This window comes from Artemia sp. Qi Xiang Cuo, chromosome 3 (genome assembly GCF_049724085.1).
Source record: "Artemia sp. Qi Xiang Cuo chromosome 3, ASM4972408v1, whole genome shotgun sequence".
Classification (NCBI taxonomy): domain Eukaryota; kingdom Metazoa; phylum Arthropoda; class Branchiopoda; order Anostraca; family Artemiidae; genus Artemia; species Artemia sp. Qi Xiang Cuo.
The window spans coordinates 90,427,395-90,443,006 of record NC_142796.1 but is presented as its reverse complement, the minus strand read 5'-3'; the positions used below and the strand labels follow the sequence as shown (position 1 = coordinate 90,443,006).

The 15,612-nt window shown below is 35.9% G+C and overlaps 1 protein-coding gene across 1 annotated transcript in view; it reads left to right on the top strand.

Annotated features, from left to right (window-relative positions):
- Nucleotides 1-15,612, top strand: part of LOC148954734 (phenoloxidase 2-like) — a 148,580-nt gene that overhangs the window by 116,557 nt on the left and 16,411 nt on the right. The window contains exon 11 of the mRNA XM_089086717.1: nt 1,239-1,377. Coding sequence (XP_088942843.1) covers nt 1,239-1,377 — 139 coding nt within the window. The remainder of the gene's footprint in view (nt 1-1,238; nt 1,378-15,612) is intronic.

Sequence of the window (15,612 nt, the reverse complement as noted above, 5' to 3'; positions counted from 1 at the left end):
ATTACTATATGATCCTTGGACTATTTTGGACGAAATGCCTTTCTCAAAATTTCGATCGAATGGATTTGGAGAAAAGACAGCTAGAAGGGGGGGAGTTTCCCTCCAACCACTTTTGACTCTTCAAAAGAGAACTAGAACTTCCAATTTCCTTTCAAATGAGCATCCTCCAAGGTTTGTGCAACCATTTCCTCCATAGAAACTTTATATGCCCCTGGGTCACAACTTACAGTCCTTGCCCTCAGGCTCTAAGGGTCTGTGTCAATCTTGGAGGCGTTGTTATATGATCTTTGGACTGTTTTGAAGTAAATGACTATCTCAAAATTTAGATTGAATGGATTTTGGGAAGAAGGGTTGGGGACTAGTTGTCCTTCGATCGCTTTTGGCTCCTAAAAATAACATTAAAACTTCCGATGTCTAATGGAATGAGCCCCCTCCAAAGCTTGTACGACCACCCCTCCATAAAAACTGTACATGAAAACAATGGGCAACTAGTATAGCGTATGGCCCATGCGCTAAGGGCTGTGGGGAGTGACACACCCGAAGATATAACTTTGTTTAACAACCTTTCAACTTTGTTTAATAAAATGGTGTTCTCAAAACATTGACAGTATTTGTTTAGAGAAATGATGGGTGTGGAGAGGGGACCGGTTACACTCCAATCACCTCCAAAGCCACAAGAACTTTTAATTTCCAATCAAATTAGCTTGTTCGAGGTTTTCACGACAATTCTTTCTATACGAACTGCCTTGGTCAGAAAAAAATTACATTGTGCCTACATGACTCTTTACTTAGGTAGCACTATTGTACTGCATATGATAAAGGTCCATAACATTGGCTGTGACTTATTTCGCTTGTCTAAAAATAATACTAAACTACTTTTTGTATCCATATTTCCATCCAAGGCAGATTTTATTCGTAGTTCAGTTTTTGAAAAACTGAAATAATCAAAACTGAATAAACAAAACTAAATAATTAAAGAAAAATAAGGAAAGAACCAGAAACAGAGAAAGTAGAGAATTTAGAGAACACGCGGTCAACATTGCTGAGTGAAAAAAAAAAAGATCAAGCAAAAAATAAAATAAAATCAAGGGCGAAGAGTATTAAAGTTAGGAAATTCCTGAGTGAATTATTAAAAGAAGGGGGAGATAGATATCAGATGAGAAAGAATCCTGAAAGAAAATGGACTGAAAAATTGGGGGTTTGCGTATGGTCGTTGATTAATATTTTAATTATTTTAGGTAAGAAATGACACAAGAACCCCAAGAAGAGTCTGTTTTCGTGTATTTATGACTCCAATATATGATGAAGTTGGAAGAAAACTCACCTTCCGCCAGCAGACATTGCTTGCCGTGGAAATGGACAGATTTGCCGTAAATGGTAAGCTTTATTTAGTTGATAGGTTAGCAAGGTTTTTAGGTCGAAGATTGGGGTAACTAGAGGCTGTCGATAACAGCAATACCATTCCAGTCACCAGCTGAAAAAAATTGCTTTGAATTAAAAGTGTAATAGCTTACACTCGTAGTAAGTTATTATTGTTGGACTGTAACAATTTCTAAAGTTCAAGAAATGTAAACCATTCTAAAGTTCACGCACTTAGGAATGTCGGTACAGCTTTCGTATTTGAAATGCCCAATACCCGGACAAGAATACCCCACTGCCCGCTTATCCTGGTTTTGACTACCCCGGACAAGATTTCGTCAAAATACCAAAATTCTGCACCCCTAAAACAAAAAAGAAAAATCACAATAAGTAAAAGAACAAACAAACACAAAAAGTAATTCAATAAGTTATTAGAGCAATACTGAAAACGGGTGATTCAGCTTCAATAGGCGAGCATTATAACAGACAGCTGTCAGACAGTTCGTGGTAACGAACTGTAAGTAAGGAGCGACCCGGCTCAATAGTAATCGAAACTCCAAAAAACGGAATTTGGATACCACTACATACATCAAAAGAATCGCATTTTTATGCTGTTTTCAAATATAAAGGTTTCATCAATTTTAGTCTTACCATCAAAAGTTACGAGCCTGGGAAAATTTGCCTTATTTTACAAAAAAAAGGAAAAACCCCTAGAAGTCAAAGAATCTTAATGAAAATCATACCAGCAGATTCTGCGTATCAGAGAACCCTACTGTAGAGGTTTCAAGCACCTATCTGCAAAAGTGTGCAATTTTGTATTTTTTGTCGGAAAAAAGATCACGGGTGCGTGTTTATTTATTTTATTTTTTTCCTAGGGGTGATTCTATCAACCCAGTGGTCCTAAAATATCGCAAGAAGGCTCATTCGAATGGCAATTAAAAGTTCTAGTGCCCTTTTTAAGTCACCAAAAAATTGGAGGGCAACTAGGCCCCCTCCCACGCTCATTTTTTTCCAAAAGTCACCCGATCAAAATTTTAAGCCATTTCTTAAGCCTAGTGGAAAAATTTAATAAATATTTCTTTGAAAATGACTTAATCTCCCACAGTCCTCGGGGGAAGGGCTGCAAGCTATGAACTTTGCCATTTTTTACATATAATATTGGTTATTGGGAAGCAAGACCGTACCCAGGATTTTTTTTAGGAGGGGGTTTTACTCAAAGATTTGTTTTCGGGGGGGGGGGTTACACAAAAAACCCTCAAAAACTGGATACAAAATTTGTTTATATCCATTTTTAGGAGTCGAGAAAACATTTCGAGAGAGGTTCAAACCCCCTTAACCCCCCCCCCCCCCACTGTGGGTACGGCCTTGTTGGGAAGTATACAGATGTTTTCATGGTTTTCCCTATATATGTAGGGGAGGGGGTCGGGGGACGGGGTTGCGAGGGATGATCTTTCCATGGAGGAAGTTTTCATGGGGGAAGGGACATTTCTATGTAGGGGGCGTCAGATTTCCCAGTATTATATAAAGAACGGTCAGAAATCATAGGCAGTGCATTAACGCTGCCTAAGTAAAGAACGATGTTGGCACACTGTATTATTTTTTTTATGGGGGGGGGGGTTTCTTGGTCTTAGACCAGGGCACTTCATATCGAAGGAGTTGTCGTAGAAACTTCGAAAAGGGCTCATTCGATTGGAACTTGGAGTGGCTTGTGCCCTAAAAGAAATTATGTTTTTGAAGAGGACACTCCCCCACAGCCCTCAGCACAAGGGTTGTAAGTTATGCCCTGGGGGCTCATAGGGTTTTTATAGAAAGCGCTCTCGTAAAAACTTCAAAAAAGGCTTGTTCGGTTGGAAATTTAAAAGGCTAGTGTCCTTTTCAAGAGTCAGAATTGTTTGAAGGGCAACTAACGCCACCTCTCATGCTCATAATCTCATCAAGCAAATAAAACCAACACATTTAAAAGAAAATTTGCTTCAACATGGTTGCAAGATTCGGAAATTCAGGCTTTGAGGATGACAACCCCTCCCCAGAGGTTCGGGGCAAGGGTTGTAAATTATGCCCTGGGGACATATAAGGTTTCTTATAAAAAGCGTTGTCGTAGAAACTTCAAAAAGGGCTTATTTGATTGGAAATTGAAATGGCTAGTGCCCTTTTTAATAGTTGAAACTTATTGGATGGCAACTAACACCCCTCCAACACGCCCACCATTTATCCAAATACATCCCATCAAAATTTTGAGATGGCCACTTTGTTCAAAGTAGTTGAACGGTCCGGCAATTATATCTAAGAGGAAGAAACTCCCCCCAGAACCCTCAGGGTAGGGGTTGTAAGCTATGCCCTGGAGGCATATCAGGTTTTTACTGAAAGCTTTGTCGTAGAAACTTGAAAAAGAGCTCATTCGATTGAAAATCCGAAGGGATAGTGCCCTTTTTAATAGTCTAAAATGATTTGAGGGTAACTAACCCCCCTCTCACACCCACCTTTTCCCCAAACACAAATTGTTAGATACCCATTTTGTTCAACGTAGTTATAATTTTTAGAAATTAGGTCTTTGAGGATAATAACCCTCTAAGAGCCCTCGGGGCAAGGTTTGTAACTTATGCCCTGGGGTCATAGAAGGTTTTTATACATAGTGATGTTGTAGAAACATGTTCGACGTAGTTAAAAAGTCTGAAACTTATGTTTTGAGGATGAAACTCCCCCCACAGCCCTCACGGCGAGGGTTGTAAGTTATGCCCTGGGGGCATATAAGGTTTTTTTTATAGAAAGCGTTGTCGAAGAAACTTCAAAAAGGAATCATTCGATTGAAAATTGAAAAGGCTAGTGCCTTTTTTAATAGTCGAAAGTGATTGGACGGCAAGTAACCCCCCTTGTCACGCCCACCATTTCTCCAAACACATAAAGTCAAAATTTTGAGATAGCCATATTGTTCAACGTAGTTGAAAGTCCCTGAAATTATGTCTTTGAGGATAACAACTCTCTCACAGCCCTCAGGTCAAGGGTTGTAAGTTATACCCTGGGGCATATAAGGTTTTTATAGAAAGCGTTGTCGTAGAAATTTCAAAAAGGGCTCATTCGATTTGAAATTGAAAGGGCTGGTGCCCTTTTTAATAGTCGGAAGTAATGGGAGGGCAACTAATCCTCCTATCACGCCCACCATTTCCCCAAACACATCCAATCAAAATTTTGAGATAGCAATTTTCTTCAATGTAGTTAAAAGTTCTGGAAACTGGGTCTTCGAGGATGACACATCCCTCCCGCCAGTCATCAGGGCAAGGGTTATAAGTTATCCTCTGGGGGCACATAAAGTTTTTATTGAAAGCGTTGTCGTAGAAACTTCAATAGGGTTTATTCGATTTGAAATTGAAAGGGCTAGTCCTTTTTTAATAGTTGAAAGGGATAGGAGAACTAACGCCCCTCTCACGTCCACCATATCCCGAAGCACATCCAATCAAAATTTTGAGATAGCCATTTTGTTTAACATAGTTAAAAGTTCTGTAAATTAGGTCTTTGAAGATGACAACCTCCTCACAGCCCTCAGAGCAAGGGTTGTAATTTATTCCCTGGGGGCATATAAGGTGCTTATATAAAGTGTGGTCATAGAAACTCAAAAAGGGCTCGTTCGATTGGAAATTGAAAGGGCTAGTGCCCTTTTTAATAGTCGGAAGATTGGAAGGCTTGACAATTTTACAGTAACGATCGGTGTGGGTACAATGTTTTATTATTGTTTTCTTTTTTTGGTTTAAACCAGGGCACTTCGTATTGAAGGAGCTTTCTTAGGAACTTCGAAAAGAGTTCATTTGATTGAAAATAGAAAGGGCTAATGTCCTTTTTAATAGTCGAAAGTGATTGGAGGGTAACTAGTCCACCTCCCACGCCAACCCTTCCATCTGCCCATTACGTTTAAAAACTAAATGTTGCCTTACGATTAAATCAAAATGCAGTGTGTTAATGCTAATTCCCGATAAGTTATCTCAGCAGTATCCCAAGAACGACTGAGGGTATTATGCTAAAACTTTCGGGGCTACTTCTGCTCTTAAAAGACTTTGTCAATATAAAACGAACAGAAATTAATTAAAAAAAACTTTTTCTGCAAAATAAGTCTTTCAAAGAAAAATAAAGGACTCTATTAAACCAAAAATGAGCAAAAATCAAATCAAACAGTTCGTGGTAACGAACTGTAAGGAGCGACCCGGCTCAATGGTAACCGAAACTCTAGAAAACGGTATTTTGATACAAAAAGATACATCAAAAGAATCACATTTTAATGCTGATTTCAAATATATAAGTTTCATCAAGTTTAATCCTACCCATCAATAAGTCTTTCAAAGAGAAGATTTGGCTGATTTTCGAAAAAAGGGGGTAAGACCCCCTAAAAATTATAGAACCTTAATGAAAATTACACCATCATATTCCGAGTATCACAGAACCCTACTGTAGAGATTTCAAGCTCCCATCTACAAAAATGTGGAATTTTGCATTTTTTGCCAGAAGAAAGATCACGGGTGCGTGTTTATTTGTTTGTTTGTTTTTTGTTTGTTTTTTCCCCAGGGGTGATCGTATCGACCCAGTTGTCCTAGAATATCGTGGGAGGGCTCATTGGAATGAAAATTGAAAGTTCTAGTGCCCTTTATAAGTGACCAAAAAAATGGAGGGCAACTAAGCCCCCTCCCACGCTCATTTTTTTCCAAAAGTCACCTGATCAAAATTTTGGGATAGCCATTTTGTTCAGCATGTTCGAAAATATTATAAGTGTGTCTTTTAGGATGACTTAATCCCCCGAAGTTCCCGGGGGGAGGGCTGAACGTTATGAACCTTACCCAATGTTAACATATAGTATTGGTTATTTGGAAGTATACAGACGTTTTCAGGGTAGATTTTTCCTGGTAGTGGGGGGGGGGGGGGAGGTTATTTGGGAGGATTTTTCCATGAAGGAAGTTTTCATGGGGGAAGGGACATTGCTTTGAAGGGGACGCCGGACTTCCCAGCATTATTTAAAAAAAGAATAGAAATTTAATATAAAAAACAAGTATTTCAACTGCAACAGCAGCAACATCGAAACTTTAAACGAACAGAAAATATTACATATATAATTGGGTTCACCCCGTAGTCAATGCCTCGCTCTTTAAGCCGAAGATTTCTTTAGTACTTTCATAAGAGCTATTTATTCTAATTAACGGCCTTTGTGATTAAGCGGTCATTTTTAAAGAATTGGAACACAATTCAAACTTTCGCTTAAAGAACAAGGTATTGGACTAGGGGGCGAACCCCCTAATAAACGTATTAAAAATATATGAATATAGAAGTTCGTTACGTAAGTTAATTCGTAAGTTGCGTATATTTATTACTAATAAAAACGTTCGTAAATAAAATTAAACAAGTTTCGAGAAAGCCGTTTAACTTAATAAAAGTAAATTATAATATGAAAATTTTGTTTTAATTATTCATGTACGGTGAGCCAAGATCAAAACCTGCATTTATTCAAAAACGTTCAAAAATTAAATAAAAAAAACAAGTTTTTTTAAACTGAAAGTAAGGAGCGACAATAAAACTTAAAACGAACAGGAATTATTCCGTATATGAAAGTGGCTGTCCCCTCCTCACCGCCTCGCTCTTTAGGCTAAAGTTTGACTCTGTCTCACAACCTTATTTTTTTAAACAATAAAAAACTTTAGCGTAAAGAGCGAGGCGGTGAGGAGGGAACAGTCCCTTTCATATACGGAATAATTTCTGTTCGTTTTAAGTTTTAATGTCGCTCCTTACTTTCAGTTTAAAAAACTTGTTTTTTTTTATTTAATAATCTACCAAACGTGAAACTACCACAACTCAGCATCGATAAATAAAGAAAACCCAAAACGAACAGAAATTACAATAAATAACCGAATCAAATTAAAAAAGAACATAAATTAACTTGAGTAGGGCTCAAAATCGCTATGCCTTCCCGAGGCCTGAACATAATTTGCACTTTACTGGAAAAGATACAAATGACTGTGCATTGTCAGTTTAATATACATATACTGATATTTAGTAATCAAAATGTTATAGTAGGAATGCATCTATTGATGCGACGAGTACAAGATCATTGACCCCTAACGAGGAAGAATTCTACGAGTACAAGATGACATATCTCAGTCTAGGCCTGTCTGATGGTTATATAGTTTGTTGGTTATTTGGTTTGATGGTTTTATTGTTTGTTGGTTATATGGTTTGATCTTGTTTCTTAGTTTTGTTTTGTTTTTTGATGGTTATGTGGTTTGATGTTGTTTCTTAGTTCTGTTCTGTTTATTGATGGTTATGTAGTTTGATGTTGTTTCTTTGTTCTATTCTGTTTGTTGATATTTATGTGGTTTGATGTTTAATACATTTTTCTATGCCTATTTAATGCAGACAGAAGTTTACATCATTGCCAGATAAAAGTAAGTCTAACGGGACAGGATCATGTGTCTCTGTCTAGGTCAATCAGGGAGTCGGAAATACGAACAGGACAAAATCATTGACACCTATTTCTAGGTCAATGGATTTACGTAAGGTTTCTCTTACTTCGCAATTCAGCCTTGAGGTTTTGTTTATAATGAACATGCTAACGAAGGAACATTCAGAAATTACTTCTAGGGGATTATTTGGGCGAAACAAATTAATCGACATTTTGAGGATTTTTTGGGTGAAACAGTTTGAGATATTTAAGAGGGTGATTTGCGACTTGATCGCGATGTCCATTATAGCGACTCTATGGTCGCTATAATGGACAAGTACACAATATTGGATTAGTGAGAGAATTATGAATATGAACCATCAATGACTCTAACCACAATTGACCTCAACCTCCAGGGCCACCTCTCCCCAACTCCAAAGACCCCTTCCCACCATTCCAACTTTTTTTGAAGGACACCCCCCAATTTTCAATATAGAGGCTGAAATTAAGAATTAAAAATGTGTAAGAAAAAAGTTAGCAGAGCATCAACATTGACCTCATCTTTACCTCAACCTCCAGGGGCCACCTCTCCCCAGCCCCCAAGACCCCTTCCTTCCATTCCAACTTTTTTAGGACACCCCCCCCCCCCCAATTATCAATATATAGGCTAAAATTCAGAGTTAAAAATGTTTAAGAAAAAAGTTAGCAAAACGTCAACATTGACCTCATCTTTACCTCAACCTCCAGGTGCTACCTCTCCCCCCCCCCCAAAACCCCTTCCCACCATTCCAACTTTTTAGGACACTCCCTAATTTTCAATATAGAGGCTCAAATTAATAGTCAAAAATCTGTAAGAAGGAAGTTAGCAGAACGTCAACGTTGACCTCATCTTTACCTCAACCTCCAGGGCCACCTCTCCCCAAACCCCAAGACCACTTCCCACCATTCCAACTTTTTTTAGGACATCCCCCAATTTTCAATATAAAGGCTCAAATTAAAAGTTAAAACCGTGTAAGAAAAAAGTTAGCATAACATCAACATTGACCTCATCTTTACCTCATCCTCCAGGGACCACCTCTCCACAGCCCCCAAGACCCCTTCCCACTATTCCAACTTTTTTTAGGACACCCCTCCCCCCAATTTTCAATGTAAAGGCTCAAATTAAGAGTTAAAAATGTACAAGAAAAAAGTTAGAAGAACGTCAACATTGACCTCATCTTTACCTCAACCTCCAGGGGCAGCCTCTCCCCAGTCCCCAAGACCCGTTCCCACCATTCCAGGTGTTTTTAGGACACCCCCCAATTTTCAATATAGAGGCTCAAATTAAGAGTTAAAAATGTTTAAGAAAAAAGCTAGCAGAACGTCAACATTGACCTTATCTTTCAGGATTTAGACAAGCGAATGTTTTGAACATCCAACTCTATTAATTTTTACCTAACATTTTCAAATATAGAATTTAGAATGTTACCCCTTTTTTTAAAGTCCCCCAATGACCTAAAATGTTTCCCCATTATGACGTTTGTATTTACGAACCTTAGCGCAACAACTATTCATACAAACATCCACCAACAAAATCCATATTAAAAGAAATTTTCGTCACTATAAATATTCAGACACAGTGAAAACGTCTTTTTCCATACACATTTTTGACCGATCTGCTAAAATAAATGGCTAGAAATAGTAAACAAACGTTCATGAAACGTTGAAAAGTTCATTGTTTCTATAGTCCGGGTGTCATGTGAAACAATCTTTCTTATTTCCACCAGAATAGATTGCAGTATTAGCGATATCTAATAATGACAAAAAGTTATATCATTTTCTTAAGAGTGAAACAAAGCTCCTTTCAAATTAATTAGTGAAAATATTAATCAATGTAGGTGACTAATGAAAAATAATATTTTTTAGGGGGTGGGGGATCGTGTGTGCGTAATTCTAACCAGTCTGAAAAAGAGGGAAACGAATTATTTGCAAAAATAATGCCTATGAGATATTTTTAGCAACTGTAAATTATGTAAAAGGCGGGGGGGTGCTAACCGCCATTTAGAGTGCATATTGTTTTAGATATATCTTGAAATGTCTTGCAGGAAAACGAGAGCCAATATTTATTTTTTCTAGCTTTTTTTCGATAAAGTTTCTTTTATATTCTCAGGGGGGGAGGGCATGAAAACTATGGTTTTTAACTTTGATAGTATTAGGCTAGAAAGCAATTTCTTTAATTTAGGGGAGTGGGGTTGCATGAAGTCTATATTAAGTGTAAATTGGCTAGCCTTTTTACCTATGATCGCAAATTTTAGGTTTATTTGCTATAACTCTAACTAAATCTCTAAGATAAGACTTTAAGCTAAAACTCTAAACTCTAAACTAAAACTATTAACTAAAACTAACCTAGAACTCTAAACTAAAACTCTCAACTAAAACTAAACTACAACTCAAAACTAAAAATCTTAACTAAAACTAAACTACAACTCTAATCTAAAACTCTTAACTAATACTAAACTAAACTATAAGTTTAACTAAAAACTCTAAAGCTAAGACTCTAGGCTAAAACTCTAAACTAAAACTCTTAACTAAAACTAAACTACAAGTCCAAAAAAAAACTCTTAACTAAAACTAAAATAAAATATAACTCCAACTAAAACTCTAGGAGCTGAGACTCTAACTTGAAACTCTAGACTCTAAACTACAACTAAACTAAACTATAACTCATAACTAAAACTCAAAGCTACGACTCTAAGCTAAAACTCTAAACTCTAAAACTCTTAACTATAACTAAACTATAACTCTAAACTAAAACTCTTAAATAAAACTAAACTAAACTATAACTCTAACTAAAACTCTAAGCTAAGATTCTAAGCTAAAACTCTAAACTCTAAAACTCTCAACTATAACTAAACTACAACTTTAAACTAAAACTTTATGTTAAAAATCTAAACTAAAACTCTAAACTAATACTCTAAACTATAAATGTAACTAAAACTCTAAGCTAAGAATCTAAACTAAATCTCTTAACTAAAACTAAACTAAACTATAACTCTAACTAAAACTCTAAGCTAAGACTCGAAACTAAAACTCTAAGCTAAGACTCTTAACTAAAACTAAACTAAAACTATAACTATAACTATAACTCTAAACTAAAACTAAACTACAGCTAAAAAGAAACTCATTACTAAAACTAAACTAAACTATAACTCTAATTAAAACTCTAAGCTAATGGGCTAAAGAAAAAACTGGGAATTGTGGGTGAGGGGGTAAATCGTCAAATTTAGATAGTTCCGTAGGTCACAAAGCCATAGCATAACTTTCGAAATGTTATAAGCTCAAGAAACAGGGGGTATTTAGATATAGACTTGTTAATACAGTTCCAGCATTTAGGCTTTAAATTAGATACAAAAGATTGTTAACCCAGCAAATAGGCCTAAGATTTGCAATCATAGGTAAAAATGCTAGCCAATTTAGACTTAATATAGACTTCATGCAACCCCACTCCCCTAAATTAAAGACATGGCTTTCTAGACTAATACTATAAAAGTTAAACACCATAATTTTCACGCTCCCCCCTCTGAGAATTTAAAAGGAACTTTATCGAAAGAAAGCTAGAAAAAAGGAATATTTGGCTCTCGTTTTCCTGCAAGACATTTCAAGATACATAAAAAAAAATATGCACTCTAAATGGCGGTTAGTATCCCCCTTGTTTTACATAATTTACAGGGGCTAAAAATATCTCATAGGCATTAATTTTGCAAATAATTCGTATCCCTCTCCTTCAGACTGGTTAGAATTACGCAAACCCGATCCCCCACCCCCTAAAAATATTTTTTTCGTGAGTCGCCTACATTGTTTAATATTTTCTCTAACTAATTTGAAAGGAGCTTTGTTTCACTCCCAAGAAAATGATCTAACTTTTTGTCATTATTAGATATCGCTAATAGTGCAATCTATTCTGGTGGAAATAAGCAAGATTGTTTCACATGACACCCAGACTATAGAAACAATGAACTTTTCAAAATTTCGTGAACGTCTGCAAACTGTTTTTAGCCATTTATTTTAGCAGATCAGTCAAAAATGTGTTTGGAAAATGATGTTTTTGCTGTGTCTTAATTTTTATAGTGAAAAAATTTTTTTTTAATATTTATTTTATTGATGAATGTTTGCATGAATAGCTGATGCAATAAGGTTCGTAAATACAGAAGTCATAACGGGGAGACATTTTAGGTCATTGGGGGACTTAAAAAAAATGGGGTAACATTCTAAATGCCATATTTAAACTGGTAGGTAAAAACTAAAAGACTTGGATGATCATAACATTTGCTTGTTTAAATCCTGAAAGATGAGGTCAAAGTTGACGTTCTGCTAATTTTTTCTTACACATATTTAACTCTTAATTTGAGCCTCTATATTAAAAAAGGGGGGGTGTTCTCAGAAAAAGTTGGAATGGTGGCAAGGGGTCTTGGGGGCTGGGGAGAGGTAGCCCCTGGAGGTTAAGGTAAAGATGTGGTCAATGTTGACGTTCTGCTAACTTTTTTCTTACACATTTTTAATTCCTAACTTGATGCTCTATATTGAAAACTGGGGGATGTCCTCAAAAATAGTTGGAAAGTTGGGAAGGGGTCTTGGGGGGGGGGGAGAGGTGGCCCCTGGAGGTTGAGGTAAAGGCGAGGTCAAAGCTGATATTTTTCCAACTTTTTTTTTACACATTTTTTATCTTTTAATTTGAGCCTCAATATTGAAAATTGCGAGGTATTCTCAAAAAAGTCGGAATGTTGAGAAAGGGTCTTGCGGGTTGTGGAGAGATAGCCCAAGGAGTTTGAGGTCCATTGTGGCTAGAGTCAATGATAGTTCATGCTCTTAATTCTCTCACTAATCCAATATTGTGTACTTGTCTATTATAGGGACCATAGAGTTTCACCCCAAATCATCCTCTAAAATGTCTCAAACTGTTTCACCCAAAAAATCCCTAAAATATCGATTAATTTGTTTTGCCCAAACAATTCCCTAAAAGAAATTTCTGAATGTTCCTTTGTTAGCAGCTTCATTATAAACAAAATATCATGGCTGAATTGTAAAGTAAGTGAGTAAGAGTAAGTATGACGGCATTCGACCCTTAAGGTCCAAACCGGTGGTGTTGATCTCCATTTCGTGGCCCTTCAGCAAGTAAGTGCAATGGGGGGGGGGTTGAATTGCAATGTAAGAGAAACCTTACGTAAATCCATTGACCTAGAAATAGGTTTCAATGATCTTGTTCAGTTCCGATTTCCGACTCCCTGATTGGCCTAGAAAGAGACACGTGATCCTGGTCCGATAGACTCGCTCTTATCTGGCAATGATGTAAACTTCTGTCTGTATTAAATAGGCATAGAAACATGTATTAAACATCAAACCACATAACCATCAACAAACAGAACAGAATAAAGAAACAACATAAAACCACATAACCATCAACAAACAGAACAGAACTAAGAAACAACATTAAACAACATAACCCTCAACAGACAGAACAGAACAATGTAACAAGATCAAACCATATAACAAACAAATAATGGTACCATCAAACCACATAGCAAACAAACTATACAACCAACAGACAGGCCGAGAATGAGACATATCTATTGTACTTGTTGGATTCTTCCTCGTTGGGGGTCAAATATCTTGTACTCGTCGCATCAATAGATGCATTCCTACTACTGTTAATATTATTTGATTTATTAAAGTTATAAGAGTAAAAACATTTATTTTTTTTCAGTAAAGTTCAAATTATGTTTGGGCCTTGGGAAGGCACAGGGATTTTAACCCTACTCATGTTAATTTCTGCTTTTTTTTTTAGTTTGACTCGGTTATTTATTATAATTTCTGTTCGTTTTGGGTTTTATTTATTTATCGATGCTGATTTGTTGTAGTTTCACGCTTGGTAGATTATTTGATGTTATTTTTGCTCCTTTTTGGTTTAATTGAGTTCTTTACTTTTCTATGAAAAACTTATTTTGTGGATTTTTTTTAAATAATTAAATAAAAGAACTGGCTTTTTCAACTGAAAGTAAGGAACAACATTAAAACTTAAAACGAACAGAAATTATTAAGTATCTGAGGTGCTTCAGTCCCTAGTCAATACCTCACTTTTACGCAAAGTTTTTTTTTAGTAGTTTCAAAAGAGCTATTTATTTTAATTAAACGTTCTTTGTCATTCAGGAGTCATTCTTAAAGAATCGGAACAAAATTTGGACTTTACCGTAAAAAGCGAGCTATTAACTAGGGGACGAACCCCCTCATATACGTAATAATTTCTATTCGTTTTAATTTTTAATGTTGCTCCCTATTTTCGGTTGAAAAAACTTGTTTTTTGAATTTAAATTGACACAAGGACGAGAGTTTGAGAGACACTTCCCAGGAACAGTTGAATACTAAACAGCAGTTTCAAAATTTTGACAATGTAGAAGATGGATAGAATAATGCTTAATCCTTCTTAAAGAATCGGAACAAAATTTGAACTTTACCGTAAAGATCGACGGTATTGACTCGGGGGTGAACCCCCTCATTATACGTAATAATTTCTGTTCGTTTAAATTTTTAATGCTGCTCCCTATTTTCAGTTGAAAAAACTTGTTTTTTTTTTATTGACATAAGGACGAGAGTTTGAGTGACACTTCCCAGGAACAGTTGAATACTAAACAGCAGTGTCTAAAATTTGACAATGTAGAAGATGGATGGAAAATGGATGGAATTTTAGGAAAATAGTTTGTAAAGTCGTTCAGGGTAGGTTAGGTGGGAAACTTTGAAACGCAGCTAGGAATACTAGTGAAAATGTTTTATTTTTTAAAGAGAGGAGGAGGGGCTTTCGCAGGAACTTTTAGAGTCGTGTATCATTTAAAAAAAAAAAGAAAGAAATGAATTTCAGAAAAAATAAAATTATGAATTAAGAAGGTGAGAAGTGGAGGCCATGAATAAAATTACTTGAGATCAAGAAGATACACCCAGACGGAATAACAGAGAAATATTGTACTGAAGTGTTAAAAAGTAAAATGGAAGAGTCAATGTTGACTTGTCTCAGTTAAAGATAGGGATTCGGCCACAATTAGGATTAAAAAAGAATTAAAAGAATTGGCAAAACATTTTGAGAATGTTTGACCAAAAAAATATAGAAAAAAGTAAAATGTTTTTGACACTTTGGAAGTGAAGAAAGATTTATTGTTTGAGGAAGAACTAGTAACAGTACTAAAACGAAGAAAAGATAATCAGGCCACAGGTGCTGATACCGTGTTAAATGTGATTTTGTTTTTAGAAACACTTTGAGAATGTTCAGTTTGAGAATGTTCGGCAAAAAAAAATATAGAAAAAAGAAAAATGTTTTGACGCTTTGGAAGTGAAGAAAGATTTATTGTTTGAGGAAGAACTAGTAACACTACTAAAAGGAAGAAAAAATAATCAGGTCAAAGATGCTGATACGGTGTGTTTTTTTTTTTTTTTTTTTTTTTTTTTTTTTTATGGGCGTTATGAAGCCTAAAGATAAACTAGTGAACATTTTGGACATTTATTTTGGAAAATGGAGAAGTACCTAGCGATTTTACTAAAATTTTAATCAAACCCCTACCCCTTGTTAAGAAAGGTGACAAGCGTAAGTGTGGTAATTATAGAGGCATAAGCTTGGCTTCTTAGTATGATGAAATTTCTTTGTAAGATGATACTTTTTAGACGATGTAGATAAGGTTTTCTTCTTCTATTTCTTATAAGAGTTTCTTAGATAAGGATCTTCTTCTTTAAGAAGAGTGTCGTTTTAAGAAGGGGGGAGGACGAAGCAACGGAATTTTCAGTCTTAGATTAATAATTTACCAGTGGCTGAGTTATCAAAC